The following is a 16547-nucleotide window of genomic DNA, read 5'->3' as shown; positions in this document are numbered from 1 at the left end:
TGTCCTCCAATCAAGGAGAGGGCGTTTCTTCCACTACTTTTCTTATTTATTATATATATTTTTTTTCTTTATGGTAAATGCTGCGGTTACTTCAGCAGGGGGTAACTCACTCACAGGCGAGGCGCTGATGCAAGACACTGAAATAGACTTTGACAAACCTTTTTTTTCCAAAATAGCCCTTCATCTCATTCATTCACTCATCTCCTCTTTTGAGTTATAAACACTTTCATATCCTTGAGACTCGTGCTTCACACATACCGGGGCGTTAAATCCGTCGCCACGGAGATAACTCGGTCTGGTGGCTCGCGTGTGTGTGTGTGAGCGTCGGGCGCGTGTATACATACGATTGTGCCCATGTGCATGTGTAAGGATTGCGTATATGCAAATGTGTATGTGTCTGGATTTTCATCAGATGAGAGATGAGTAATCTGCATCCCCCCTCCTTTGCCACGTACTAATTACATCAGGCCTGTGATGTATGGACAGATTACCTGGTGTAAAACGCATTATTTCCTTATGGAAACCTGCTGCGGGGCCGATCCATCAGCCTGCATCACGGCTGGTTTGCGGCTCACTACATCACGCGTGAGTGAGCGATCCGGCCGACCGGCGACAATCCGAGCGCGAATCTGAATCTGTGCGCCGTGGACTGTGCGCAGCAGGAAAATCGGTTGTGTGTTCGGTTGTGTTTCGATTTAACTGATAGGGACCACTGCTACGGAGAGAAAATAGTCTCAAAATGTGCATGACGGGAACTACAATTGAAAGATATAAGAGTTACCAATGCGTACAATGATTTGTGCATGAATTCACAAATAAGCGTTCAAATCCATATACAAATACGAAGCAATTTGTGCACCCGCAAAATGATTTTACAAATGCAGAACATCACAAATTAAATAAATATTCATATTTTATGTACTGATTTTGAACCTCAATTCCACAGATGAAATAATGTGCGCGTTCAAATAGCTTCCTGTGTGTACAAAAAATACACAGATCATCTTGCGCGTGCGTGTAGACTATTCTTCTATATTTCCTAATCGCAAAAACAAAGTTCGCAACGTGCGCTGCCTTTAAGCGCTGGTGGAAAGCTGGGAGATCTGGGCTTTCGGTGAATTCGTGTCTAATTTCAAAGTGGAAAAGACATTTTTTTTCTAGAAAGAGCGAACAGCTCGTCACCTCAATTAGAACTAATAAAGTAAATGTAAATATAATTACATGGTAATTCAGTTATATTCCATACATGAATATATGGCAAAAGGCAGAGTGCCGGTATTCCAGATGTTGTGTTTGTGGTGTAGAGTGGAGGAACCACTTCATCCAATACAGCGTCTCCGGTCAGAGAGGGAATGCCGACACAGGGCAACAGTTTAAATTTATTTTCTAATCTCAAATTAGCAAACGGGCAGCGGCACAGCATGTGACTTTATCATGACTGACTGAGTGCCGAACGGTATCGTCATTTTTTCACCACGATAAGCCGTGTCAGCTAACGGGTCCTAGGATCCCACCATGAAAACGACGGCTGAGCAAAAAAGTGCCTGACTAAAATATGACGATATTGGCAATGGGGTTGTTAACAAAAACAGCAGGGACCTTACAACAGATGTACCGTTCTCACAGACATCTGCCTTTTGCCCTGACTGGCTATTTGACCAGCAGAAGTGTGTCACACAGCAGTAGCTTTTCTTTAAACCATGTATAATAATTTAGGGAATATAATATTATTTACCATATATTTATATATCATTCACTTCATACCGTATGTGTTATGATTGAGGGGTGACGAGCCATTCTGTCTTTTCAGAAAACAAACTTAGAAATTACACGCAAATTCACCAAAAGCCCAGACGTTCCACTTTTCCAACAGCGCTCAAACGCAGCCTGTGTTTGTGAAATCTGTGGGAAAAGAGTGCACAGGGCAGGTTGAGAATGCGAGGGGAGGGCGAGAGGGGAAAACACACAGCACGGGCGCCGCAGGTTGGGAATCATCCCCAAAAAAATTCAAGTGATGAATTTCAGTATGCGTAGCTTGAAAATTATCCAAGAACTCCGAGCAGAAATTTAGCTGTGTTTTTTAATTGGAATGCACAGTGTTGTCGAAACGTCAAATCGGTCACAGAAGTGGATCCGATGTTTCAGGCGGCAGTAATCAAAGCCGCTCCTCAGCTACGCCGCGGCTGGGAGACCCCGAAGATCACTGTTCAAACACCATCTTCTAATAACGGTAAAGTTTGTTTCATTAAACCATGGCCACTATTATTTATTTATTTATTTATTTTTAAAATCTCAACCAAGCACTTTTAATTGCCCAAATTTGACCAAACCTCAACATCAGAGGTCATTCCGGTCACTTAGTATCCCTCCCTATTTTTGAGCTAAACCATCTTCAAATCTGTATTTTAGTTTTTCAGTCTATTCACAACCTACTCCCAGTCTGTTTTTTTAAAATTGCAAAACACAATTAATACAATACAATACAAATACAATATTAGATTCCGAGGTCCTCATTGTTGGAACTCGTTTTTGTTGCGCCAGGTAAGCAATGCAACAGCATAATTATTCTCAGTCATAATTCATCCACCGTTCGTATTTTGATACCTGATTAATTATCCTTTCCTTTAGCTGTGTCACATTTTTTTGTGCTACTTTGTTTGCACTTGAAGTGAACGCCTCACATTAGGGGGGCCACCGGACAAGGCTCCTCTTGCACATTTCAGTTATTTTTCTTTGTTTCACTATATACTGTATGCACCTTGTAACTTTTTTACTGATCTATTATGTATTTTCTGCTTGAGAATAAAACTTGATTCCCTCATTTTGTTTCGGAGGAGCTGCCGATGAATTTACACACCACGCGCCCTCAGCTTGAGGAGCCGCCGCGCCACTCGGGGGGAACACGCCGAGTCGCGACGTGAACCCGGCGCAGACTCTGAGTTTGACCTTATTAGCCGAGCAGGGCGCTTGTGTTTGCGGCAGCAATTGCAGCAGGTTGGCAGGTTTTTTTTTGCCAGCGTCCATCAGAGCGTGTTAGACCTGCGCTGGGCTTCTATTGAACCTAATGAACATTTAAATCCTTTAATGGATTGAAGGGGAATTGAGAGCAGCGAATTATCGGCTAGACGCTCTCCGTCGGCGTTGATAGAGACACCCACTGACAGAACTTGAAGAGGCGCCCCCCCCCTCTTCATCCCACTTTTGTCCTCTCTCGCCGAGACCGTCTCGCTCGCCACTTGTTTCTCTCCTTTCTCTCTCTCTCTCTCTTCATCCCTCCATCGCGCACGCCTTCCCCTTTTGTTTCTAACGCACGCTGTGCTCCTCTGTCTGTCCACAGCAGAGCAGAGGAGGCCGCTGCCGCAGAGCCGGATCGCCGCCCGTTCGTCCGCCCCCTACGAAGGGGGAACATCACAGAGATCCCTCTCCAGCGGGGATGTGCCAACACGGGCACAACACCCAGCGCATGACAGAGCTGTCAACTGTCGCCCGCAGCCTTCTCGCCCCGGCCCCTCACTCTTTCACTCTCTCCTCGGCCCGCTCAGTGAGGGATCTCCCGTACGCCCCATGCTGGCAGAGCGGAGGAACATAAGTTCGCCCGGCGAACGAGGCTGCAGTCACAGGGCGGGCCAGGGGCTGCCGATCTCGGGGCCAGCCCAGCGTCAGGTCCCGCTAATGGTCGGAAAGGGCCCGGGAGAGGCCCGCGCTTTTTTGAGGCCTCGTGGGCTCCTGGACGCGGCTGTATTGATCAGGTAGCTCCTATGTTCTTGTCGACAGCTGGCTAACAAGGCTGATGTCTCAATAAAGAGCCTTAGGGGATGAGGGTGGGGGGGGGGGGGGGGGGGCAGACAGCAACCTGTGTTCGGACAAACCAGCAGGCAGAAGGGAGGAAAAGGGTTCGCGCCCTATCTGGTTTTTTATAAAGGGTGCACATGCAGGATCATGAGAAAAGTGCTACTGCTGAGCGGTAAAAGAGAGATCGCGTTTCAACAATCGCCGACATGGCAGCGGAGGGGCGTGGCTTTCAAAGTGACACGGAGAGGTAAGTCGCAGTTGTTACCACAATTAATATCACTCAATATCGACCGCTTCGCCGAGCCAAGGTGGACTCTCGGGTAATTATGGCGGAGCTTCACTGTCGCAAGGGGCTCGAGCGCCTCGCAGGCGACGGCCGCCGCGTCTCCTCGCGCACTCCCGCCTGTTATTGACCGCGATCGGACAGCTGCAAGTGATCGAGCAGAGCAGAGCAAAGAGAAGCAGCGGGGGAAAGTCGCGCGTGAAAGAAACACACCGGCCGACAGACTGATTGATGAGGCCGGCGATCTATTTTTGATGCGCGAGACTTTCGGGATGTATGGTTTGGGCCGCTCGGCTGCAGTGGGGCGGCTGGAAACAGGCAGCTCCCCCGGCCCGAGTCAATAACGGCTGAAATATGAGACCACATGGAGGAAAACATCTTTCCTTGTCAGCCGAGCCAAAGTGTCCTTGAGCAACACACACACACACACACACACACGCACACACTGCAGCAACTTCAGCATTTAGCACAATGCTGGAGAACGCCCCCCCCCCCCCAGAGTTATTAATTATGACAAATTCTCGAGCATCTTCCTCGTGTGATGTGACTAAACGTGCGGCAGGTACTCTGTGGACTGTGCAGAGATCAATACAAACATCAGCGTGTGAGCCCACTGTAGCGACGATGGGAAATCAGAAGCCTCGCTTTCTCTTTTTGTTGTTTTTTTCTCACAGACAAAATTTTGGGGTTTGCCTTTTATTGAAAAGAGAGAGAGAGAGAGAGAGAGAGAGAGACAGAGAGAGAGAGAGAGAGAACAGCAGCTCCCAGCAGTCTGGCTCCTTTCTTCATTTCCTGTTTTCCCTGTGATTTCTGTAGCTTCAAAATCACGGGTACAAATGTTGAAATAATAATACAATGGGAAAAAGTTAAATCTCCCTGCCTCTGCCTCTGCCTCTCTCTCTCGTCGGCCCTCCTGCAGCCGAGGTATGTGGTAACAATCGTCCACCTCCATTCGGCTCATTAGCGGCGAGTTGTGCTCTCCGCACGGGGGCCTTTTATTGTTCCTCAGTACTGACAACGACCTGAAGGAGCGCTCTCCATCCCCGCTGGAAACAAGGGACGGGGCCCGCGGCTCGGGGGACACCAGCACCTCTACACAGGCAAACGATTCTCACACGCACACGCACGCACACACACACACACACACACACACACACACACACACACACACACCCACACACGCGCAGACAGAACAAATGCGGGGGCTGCTCCAAATACAGCAAGATCGGCCTTCGTATGTGATTCGTCGGAAGGACGATTCTCAGATCTCTATATATCGAGGCCAATAACTTGTGACGTGTGTGGACCGATGTTTGGAGTTTACTGCTGCCATCCTCACACTAGCGCCGGTTGCTGCGCCAGAGTGAGCACGGAAATGTTTCCCGGCTTCTCGGGCTTAGTTTCCGAAGCTAAACTTCATGTGTCGGTCTCCTTAATGTTGCTATTTTTGCGACCTGAAGGAAAACATCACGTCCTATGGGGAGTCCTATTGAATGTAAAAAATGAATACGTAAAAATGTGAAAATAACAACCACAACTGCACACAGATATCAGTCCCTTAAATATGCGACTATAACTTGGGATTCTCCATGAAAAGAGGATTTCTTTGGAAATCTGTGACAGCGGGGAAGGGGGGAAAATTACCAAAACGTCATTGCACCATTTTTTTGTGGGAAAAAAAGTATTATTTTTCAGGTAATCCTCCTGAAAATCAAACCAACCAAACCGACAGATTAACAAACAGACAGGGGTGAAAGAGGAAATGACTGTTCGAGGGTTTGGACTGGATTTTAGGGCCGAAATAATTTGGTTTGAAGGTTCGGGTCCCAATGTCTGTCTGTGATTGGCCGTTGCTTCGGTCTGAGTTAGCGAACAGCCAATCAATTAACTGGCTTCAGACTGTTCGTCTTGACTGGCAGACGAAGACTTTGTTATGAAAGCTGCGTGGCGTTTGGATATGTGGAAAATGTTGTTAGGGGAATAAAAAAAGACATTATACAAAAATGACAATTACAAAAAATGATGAAAAAACATTGCATCATAAGCCGAGACACATTTAAATATTTTTATGGGAGTATTTTGCTTTCGGTCTCCATACATCCAATAATGGTTATTATAATAATAATAATGATAATAATAAAAATAATGAATTCACATACACATCTGCCTGCATATATCACTTACTGATGATTTTTTTTAAAAAGAGCTTGCGCTACGTGCTCAAAACTTACCCGCATTTTTTTTTCCAAGAAACAAATAATCTGAAATCATATTTTGTAATTGTGATTTCATAAGCACGTCTGCCTGAAGCATTTTTAATAGTTTAGAGTAAAGAGGAACAGCTACTGCGGAGACAGATTGACAACAAGTAGTCTGGTCGCTGTCCAATGAAAACTGCGCATCTCCAAATTTTGTATTTTTGCTTTTTAGTTGTTGTTTTTTTTTCTAGATAAACTGAAGGATTGATTTTATGGGTTGAGGATAATGAAAATTACTGGAAAAAAATCTAGGGGGTACTTCTGTAAGTGTTTTATTTCACCTTTTTATTTTTGATATATTATAAATATGCATTTTTATATCATCTTAACTTTAGCCCTGACGCGGCCGCACCCTGTGATTTCTGCTGCAGATTCACGTACAGAAAGTGAAGCTCGACATCGGCTGATTTGGCGCAAAAGTCCGTCCGTGCAAATTCAATTTGTGAGCCGAGCAAAGGAGTCTTTTACTTTCCTCCTCTACGTCCCCCGCTGGTCTGTTACCGCGTCCAGCTCCCACTCTTTTCTTTTTTTTTGTCTGTTATTTGTTTTCCTCTTCCTGGATAGAAACAGAGCAGCGATTTGATTGTGTAGTAATTACCGCGTCTCTCAGGATTCACTGCGAGCTCCAATGCCTCGGGTCATCCTATTGAAGGAAATTCATAATAAACACGTCGCGAGACGTCAACGTGTTAAGACTGGAGTTTTTACCCTTTGTCTGTTTGTTCCTCCAGCTCTGACCCTCCTCATCTCACAACACACACACACACACACACACACACACACACACACACACACACACACACACACACACACACACACACACACACACACACACACACACACACACACACACACACACACACACACACACACACACACACACACACACACACACACTGAAGGATATTTGCGTTACGGTGCAATAACATGTATATGATCCAAAAACTCACGCTTGTGGTGGTAGTGGAGTGTATGTTCACCCTCACAGAGACGTTTCTGGCCTCTTTGTGTGTTTCTGCTCGAGATGAATGCCACGGCGGACATGAACAATGAACAAAAAAAAACAAAATGGCTGGCGCAGGCTCCTGCTCGTGCATCAGATGTACGTATCCACAACTCAGCCACAGTGGCGGCCCTGCATGTGCGAGCGCTCCGGAGCGCTGTGTGTGTGTGTGTGTGTGTGTGTGTGTGTGCGTGTGTGTGTGTGTGTGTGTGCGTGTAGTGAACAGTTACCTGTTCCTCCACCAATTGAATTTCCCAGCTCTCCGTTCATTCCAAAGGTTATCTCACCCGTGTGCATGTAATATTTTGTAATTGCCCTGGGAGTCGCACTGCTGCCAAACCAAAGCAAGGAGGAGAAAGTAAATGTTCTCCGCCATTCCTCCTCAGTTATCTTTGAGACGTCAACGCTTTTCCTCGGGCTTAATGGCACTTTAGCCCCTGATCACTTCCAAACTAGACTGAAAACAGTGGTTGGTCTTTTGCAATATTGACTTTAATTTCGATTGATCGATTGTCTTCTTTTTTTTCTGATCATAATAATATTTTGGCACGCAAAACATTCACAACCTTCGGGCTGACCTTTTTTTTTTTTTTTTCCTTATGGAGCCCAAACATCTTAATGGGATGGACTGATGTGAACAAAAGCCGATTGGTGTTGAAACACATCCAGCCATATTATTATAGAGGTTTTTCCCAGCTCATGTGTAAGAACAAATGAGAACTTTGAGGAAACCTCCAAAAAACGTTTCACATTTCTACTCACAACTTTTCTGACATCTGTTTTTGTGCACTTCAAGTGCGCGTCACCACATAAAGTGGGTTCCACGCAAACTTTTGCGAAAATATTCAATTTTTCCACCTCCATCATTGTCTCACAGTAAGAATAACATTGTCATATACATTTATTTGAGTGTTTTGTGTCTTTTAAGTGAATTTTCAATACAATATCTCTCATTTTTGGAAAACCCACTTTAGGGCAAAAACACATTTAAAAACACTAGGACACTAGGTGTTCCTCATTACAGGAAGAAAAACACTTTTCTTTTTTTTTTCTTGGAATTGGCAGTTTGTTGTTTTTTTTCCGGTACATTTACAAATGTAATATTGGAAATACATTTTTTCCTCTTGAAATTACTCCCTTCTCACACTCCCGTCATCATACTGTCAACTATTCTTATGAAGGTAAAAGATGTGGGAATTTTCCTTTATTCTGCTTGTTGTCTTTTTTTTTCTTCCTTTGGGGTTTTAAAAAATGTGCCCCTCACTGTACGTGTGATCTTTTCACATGCGGACATAAAGTATGTTATACTTTTGAATTGTTTTACATTTGCAGATGAATCACTTGTCCTGTTTTGGTTTTTAGGAGCAGTTTGAGTACAACTCATAGATTTGAAGCGAGTGAATCCCCCTGCAGTCACACTCTGTGAAAACACATTCAGACCTGCGGACGAACGACGGACGGCAAATTGGACTCATGACTTGTTAAAAAGGGATTCTTGTTTCCGGACTCGCTCTTACACCTGGACTCAGGCTCCTCAGGTTCGCTTATTCAGTGACGACTGGGAATAAGGACTTTGAACATATTTCTTCAAGCAGGAGCCGAGGTGGTAGGACACCTCGTTCGACTTATGACGCGGGATCGCTCATCGGCAAAAGGGCCAGCGATTATCACAGGAGCTGCGATGGAAGGGAGGGGGAGGAGAGGTCACTGCGCGTGGCAGTCGGCGTAATTCACGGCCCAGACAGAACGGGAGCGGCGGGGAGGACCAGCGAATCTAAGCCGACATGTAAACAACACACGGCTATGAATGTGGCGGCCGCTGAGACAACACAGGCGAACACAGATCTGTCGGTCTGTGCGTGTGTGTGTGTGTGTGTGTGTCGTGTGTGTGGCGGCCCTTGGCCAACTGCTCTGTCTGACCTGAGCCCGACTCCCCTGTCCCGACCTGACGGAGTATGTGCAGGATAAGAGGTTGCCCTCATCTCTCCACTGCCGAGGTGATCCCAGCTGAACCAAAGTACTGATCTCGCTCTTCTTTTTCCACTATCTTTTCCTCTTCTTGGTCCTCTTCTTCTTCTGCTGCTGCTACTACTTTACTCTCCCCCTGCAGTGGTAAGCTGAATGTTACCGTCGGGGGGCGAGGAAGGCCCTCGCAGTCGAATTGCTGCTGTCACTCAGCGTCCTGAGACCAGACCTATGTCAAGGACCCTGTCAAACACACAAACACACACACACACGCATGCACGCACGCACGCACGCACGCGCGCGCGCACGCACGCAAGTCGCTGTACAGGCACACAGAAAGGCACCAAGGGACTTTGTAGTGTGTGTGTGTGTGTGTGTGTGTGTGTGTGTGTGTGTGTGTGTGGTATTAGCCGAACAAGTGACAACAACAGTTTTTTTTTTTTCCGTCTGGTGGCTGAAAGATGAAGGACAGGAGGAGGGACGTAAACAAACTCAGACCGTGGGCTTGTGGGAGCAAAGTGTGCAGCGTGTATAGAAAAACACACGCACACGCACACACGCACACGCACACGCACACACACGCACGTTGTTGCCGAAGCTCAGACGGAAGAAGACCACAAATACACAAGTGAAATCCATCAAGATGTTCACCTCTGATCACTTGCACAGAAACATAGTGTGTACACACACACACACACACACACACTTCCATGCCACTGCCTGACCCCACAGCAGACACATGCTATTACTGCAGCCGTCATGGAACAATGTCAAGTTCTCACACACACACACACACACACACACACACACACACACACACACACACACACACACACACACCACCCCCAGCAAACTTTGATGTCACGCTCAGGGTTAGGACACACAAACACACACTGCTCTCTGTGAGCGTGAGTGTATGTGTGTGTGAAGTTGCAGATAAGATGCATTATTCAACTCTGTCTATTTAAATGAGCCTACACACACACACACACACACACACACACACACACACACACACACACACACACACACACACACACACAGACACACACAGACACACGCTCACCTTCGTTGCTGTTCGTCCCCGCCGTGCCCAGAGCCTGTAGTGATATAGTCCATAGCAGCATCGCAGCCAGCCCCGGATCTGAAGCCATGGTGCTCTCCCCTCACACCCCGCCAGTCTCCCTCTGCCTCTCTCTCCCTCTCTCCTCTCTGACTCCCTCAGCCCCTCACTCTCCCGCTCTGCCACTCGCTTGCCTGTCTCTCTCTCTCTCTCTCTTCTTCTTCTTCTGTGTCCCAGGGTTGAAGAGAGAGCAGCAGCCGGCGCTGAGGAGAGAGCGTGTGTGTGTGTGTGTGTGTACAGTAAGGAGTGTGTGTGTGTGTGTGTGTGTGTGTGTGTGTGTGTGTTTGTGTGTGTGTGTGTGGGTGTGTGTGGGCTGCGAGCTCATTGGGTTGGAGTGTTGGAGCCTGCCGCTGTGGCTCAATTCAGTCTGCCGGCTCCCTCACACACACGCACACATTCATACGTACACTTTCAGCAGGCAGCCGAGGGAAGGGGAGGGACGAGCACACGTCTGTCAGAGCCTCGGCAGCCAATGGGAGCGCGGGACGGCGCACTAAACGCTGCCCCCCCCACCCTGTTGTCACACCCTCCCGTCCTTTACCTGCCTGACCAAGTCTCACTTTCTGTTTATCTCTCTGGGTCATGAGCAGGCACGTTGCCCGTCCCCTTCTGTTATTTGCACTCTTTTTTCATTGGCTCTCTTATCCCACAAATACACACACACATTAACACACTCACCTACCCAGTGGCCAATATCTGACTAATGGGATGAACTGAAACAGCAGCACGTCTGCAGGGCTCAACTACCACGATCGGTTATTGATGTACCGTAATGGTATTCATAAAGCTATTATATACAGTATGTCCAGGTGCAGCACAGTGTGATTACACGTGTGTGTGTGTGTGTGTGTGTGTGTGTGTGTTATTCAAGGACTGTGATTTTGTATGGATTGGTGTAATGGTGGAGAACTCTCCCAGTATCAGTCCTAATCGGTTGGTTTTTCAGTCTGGTCACACTGCAACACAAACACGAACACACGCGCACACACACAACTTCCTTCACACACCACTGCAGTGACCTGAGTTGTGTTGAAGTAAAATCATTATGCACACACACACACACACACACACACACACACACACACACACACACACACACACACACACACACACACACACACACACACACACACACACACACACACACACACACACACACACACACACACACACACACACACACACACACACACACACACACACACACACACACACACACACACACACACAGCTGATGGGAAATGAGATATTTAGTTTTACTCACATTCGTATTCATGAGGTGAGATTCACGTTAACTGACGTTGAGCCGATGTAAAACTAATAATGAACAGTTGAGTGAACAAGCCGCTCCGCGAGCTCCCGAGAACTGAGACCATTTTTCTCAGATGCTGAGAGTCCAATGTCAACAACGAACAGTAGCAGACTGTCATGGTGGTTACCATGGCGATCGACACCAGGCACATTTTGTAATTTACTATTAATATATACCAATAACCGCCTCGAACGATGGACCAAATGAACAATATTGAAAAGCGAAGCCAAAACATCTCTGTCGCCCCCTGGTGGCTGGCTGCAGAATGGATCATGGAATCTGCTAAATGCAGTTTCAGTGAGTATATGTAGTTCTCATCACACTTGATGCATGTTCAAGTGTTCGTGTGTCCGACACGTTAGGTTTGCATTAGTTTTTTGACGCTATATAATGATGAGGCGACATCGTGATTGACAGCTGACAGAGACTGACAGCAAGGCGGCCGGGCGGGTGCAGCGGCTGACGTTGGACAGCGTGGCTCCGGTTGCCCTGATCCCTGCTGTGATCCCTGATTAGAACTCTGGCTTCGCATCAACCAGCATCAAATATATAAATATATAGAAATAATTAATTCATTTTGCGCGCGTTCAGATCCTTTAGTTATGTAAAAGTACCCTTGCATAAATGGAAAAAAAACACTTTATATAACAGCCTGTATGAAATATCCCATTAAAAATGTAATTAAATATGAAGGTAAAAGTTCTAGTTCAGTCTGACGCGACATGATTGAGGATCATAAATAAAGCATTCGTATAACTCTAAACTACAGTACTTAAATGTACTTACTGTAACTTTCCACCACTGCTTTTACAACTACTACTTTTACTACTACTACTACTACTACTACTACTACTTCTACTGCTAGTGATAACACTTTAGAAATACTTAAGTAATAGTTTAGTAATAATAGTTTGTACATTTGTAGGACTATGACAGCTGCTGCTGTACTAATACTACAACTAACAGTTTTATATCAATACTAATACTCAAAATGTGATTTTTTTTTACTACAAACTGCTGCAACCATAAATACAACTACCCCTACTATAAGAATGTTTTCATGTAGCTGCTACTGCGGCTATATATACTACTACTACTACTTTTACAACTGCTACAATTTCAATAATATGTTTATGTATTCTGTGATTGTTTTTTAGGTACAGCTGCCAATATGAACACTATTACTACTAGTACTATCATTATCAATAATAATAATGATAATAATAATAATGCTTGCCGTTAATTCTTTGCTCTTTGCACTACAACATGCAATTATGATAATCATAATCATAATAATGAATATATTTTTATTAATTCTAATAATTACTGAAAGTAATAATAGTGCAATTTATGTATTGATATTACTACTATTATTACTGCTGATAATAATAATAATGCCTGTTGTTTTTACCTAGATTTGAAAGTATGATTTAAAGATATTGAATCATTTAAAAGGCTTCAAGAATAAGTATTATCATTGGTACCGATGGTTTATTGTTGAGTTTCACTACAGCCCTGTCATGGGTGTAAACTGTGACAGTGGGCTAATGTGTACAGGAGGAGTGTGTCACAGCCGCGCTCGGGGGTCCGCCCGCACCGCCGCTGTGCTGAGCAGTACGACCTGTAAGCCCCCGGACACGGCGGCACAACGTTGTCGCCGCTCGGCTGCCGTCATGACAAGCCTGCTGCTGCTGCTGCTGCTGCTCGCACACACACACACGCACGCACGCACGCACGCACGCACGCACGCACACACGCACACACGCACACACACACACGCACACACGCACACACACACACACACACACACACACACACACACACACACACACACACACACACACACACACACACACACACGGGGGAAGCAGTATCTACCCATCCTACAGAACATTGTCCATGAATATTGAGTGTGAACATATATGCAGCTGTCCAGCTCAGTGAGGGAGATGGATAGTCGAGATGAGGGTCCGGGGCCAAATTCAAGCAGTGCTGCGCCTGCCAAAAAAACTCCTTCCCCCCACCACCCCCTCGCCCCCTCCTCGGGCCCCGAGACACAGGGGTGTCTGTGTGAGTTCATAATGCTTCGTCCAAAGCATGTATATAGGGGAGCCTTGTGCCTACGTGTCCCCGATAGAGGCTGGAGCAGAGCAATATGCACATATGCAAACACAAACACAGACATGCAGAGTGATACACATCACCTATATGGTTATTCTATGTGCGTTCTGTTCCCGGTCTGCGGTGTGTGTGTGTGTGTGTGTGTGTGTGTGTGTGTGTGTGTGTGTGTGTGTGTGTGTGTGTGTGTGTTCATGTGTGAGACTCCGTTTCTTTACCACTAGGCTGCACTGTCAGTCTGCCTGTCTAATAGGCTGCATGGCCTGCGAGGACAACGGCGCTGTCATCTTCGCCCCCGACGCCCCGAACCTTTAAGACCAGAGTGAAAGAACATTCTCTGAACCCTTAAACGCAGCCATCTTCACCGGGAGACAAAAAAGAAAAGAAAAGAAAGAGAGAAAAAAAACCATGCTGATTTCTGTCAAGTGTCTGATGTAGACGCATGACCAGAGGGATTTGGATGGGAGAAAAGATTTGTAAGGAGACGGCTGACAAAATGACACAGAGACGCAGATTAATTAAATCTATATTTTTTCTACTACAAGCATAACATGAAGAATATATATATATATATATATATATATATATTTTTTTTTTTTAAACCAAACAAGCATCTGTCTAGGAATGATTTTCCATTATAATGCAAAGCCCGGAGCTACTCGCCAGGCACAACATGTTTGTTCTTCATTTTTACGGCCAAACATGATATCCTTCATCGTCTTGTACTGAACCAGAAAATAGACGTGTACACCCGGAACACACTCTCTCCCCGGCTGCCGCCTCAGCCGCCTCTCACATCTCCGGTAACTGATGTTTCCGAGCAGACACACGTCGGTATACGAAATCTCAACACTAGCAGCGCCGTGACGTTATTTTCTTCTGCCGTACTGAAATATCAATATTCAAAATACATTTTAAATGTTCAAGGAGTGTGTGAATAATCTTAACTCTGATGCTCAGGTGTTGGAAAAATAATGTGTGTGGCTTGGATTATGAATGGACCAGTTGTGAATGTGAACACAAAGTGATGAAATGCCTATATAGAGGGGGTCATGTCGTCCTTTTGCCGTAAATGAAGTCGTGTGACGGAGAGAAATCCATAATAGGTGTGCTGTCACACACACACACACACACACACACACACACACACACACACACACACACACACACACACACACACACACACACACACACACACACACACACACACACACACACACACACACACACACACACACACACACACACACACACACACGGTAGCTCATTAAAATGGCTCCCCATTGCTCTCTACTCTGAGTCTTCCAGAAGTCTTGTCATTGTACATTCATATACCCTGTATACAGGATAGGCAACATATAGTATGTATGTATATATATATATATATATATATATATATATATATATATATATATATATATATATGTACACATTCACCATTAATACAGTATATAGGTGCAAATTAACATGAGAACATTTACAGATTACTCATCGGTAAATGTTCTTATCGCCACGGCAACAGAGTATGGAGTGCTCATGTATGTGTGAGTCCACCTCCTGACGGGACCCTTAATAAGTCCACCTGGGTTTACCTCTGTGGGCAGGGGTCGGGTCGGGTCATGTGGGGAGTGTGGGAGTGTGTGTGTGTTTGTGTGCGTGTGCGTGTGCGTGTGCGTGTGCGTGCGTGTGTGCGTGCGTGCGTGCGTGCGTGTGTGTTAGGGAGAGAGCGAGCAGATGGTGGGGGTCAGTGCATGCCTACTGTTCGGGGGCTTGTGTTGCTGTGCGTTGGCTAAATATAGCGCAGTAGTGACGGAGCGGCTCAGTGCTCGGTCGCAGACTCTTCCACCAGTCTCCCTTAAATTCTTCGATCTCACCTCACTGTAATTCAGTCACTTCAAAGCAGGTCAATTCATTTTAGGTCAAATTCATTTCAGCCATAAACCGACGACCAGAGGAATGATGCTCGACAGCTGTGATTTTACTTGACAACTATTATCATCACCAATTGACGTGATGATTGTTCTTAGTCAGGAAAGTACTGTACTGACATATGCTGTATCTGTAATTTAAAGACATTTTCTCACTGTAAAGTAATTATCATGTTTTATTTCTGGCATGCTCCTTTTACTCTGCTCATTTTCACAGCGTTTTTCTCTTTTAACAGAAATACTTTTTATAATATTTTGTTTGTGTAATTGCCAATTGTTGATTCAGTTTTCAACTCCGAGCTCAAATTTTTGTTTGACATGAGACATTTGGAAACAAAATGAGGCAAGAGACTTTTTTCATTTACCCTCATATATCCACCTCGACTTCTTCCCCCTGCAGATTTTGTGACTCCACAGTAACATCAAAATATAAAGTATGTTATGTAAAGACCATAAATAAGTCATTAATCAGATAAGGACTTAATTGTGTCTGTCCCTGGTCTAGTCATTAAAAAGTTTCCCTATGATACAAAAACATAATTATAATATGAATTATGTGCAGGAAGTGTAAATGTTTGAAATGATAAAGTGAAAATAGGATTTCTGTTAAAAAGAGAATCTCTTTTTTTATATATATATATTTATGATAAGTAAAAGTATTTTAACCATTAACTTTGATTTGAGACCTGACGAGGCGCTCACTTCTACTATTGCTGTTTTGAAAGAAAATTGTGAATGAGAATAGGATGGAAAAAGTTTTCTGTT

The 16547-nt window shown here is 45.2% G+C and overlaps 1 protein-coding gene across 1 annotated transcript in view; it reads right to left on the bottom strand.

Moving 5' to 3' along the window:
* Window positions 1-10789, bottom strand: part of epha8 (eph receptor A8) — a 103371-nt gene extending 92582 nt beyond the window's left edge. The window contains exon 1 of the mRNA XM_035632673.2: window positions 10368-10789. Coding sequence (XP_035488566.1) covers window positions 10368-10455 — 88 coding nt within the window. The 5' untranslated portion in view covers window positions 10456-10789. The remainder of the gene's footprint in view (window positions 1-10367) is intronic.
* Between the last annotated feature and the right edge of the window lie 5758 nt (window positions 10790-16547).

The sequence above is a fragment of the Scophthalmus maximus genome, chromosome 6 (assembly GCF_022379125.1).
Source record: "Scophthalmus maximus strain ysfricsl-2021 chromosome 6, ASM2237912v1, whole genome shotgun sequence".
Taxonomy (NCBI): domain Eukaryota; kingdom Metazoa; phylum Chordata; class Actinopteri; order Pleuronectiformes; family Scophthalmidae; genus Scophthalmus; species Scophthalmus maximus.
Note: the sequence above shows the minus strand (reverse complement) of the source record. Positions and strands in the feature narration are given on the sequence as shown.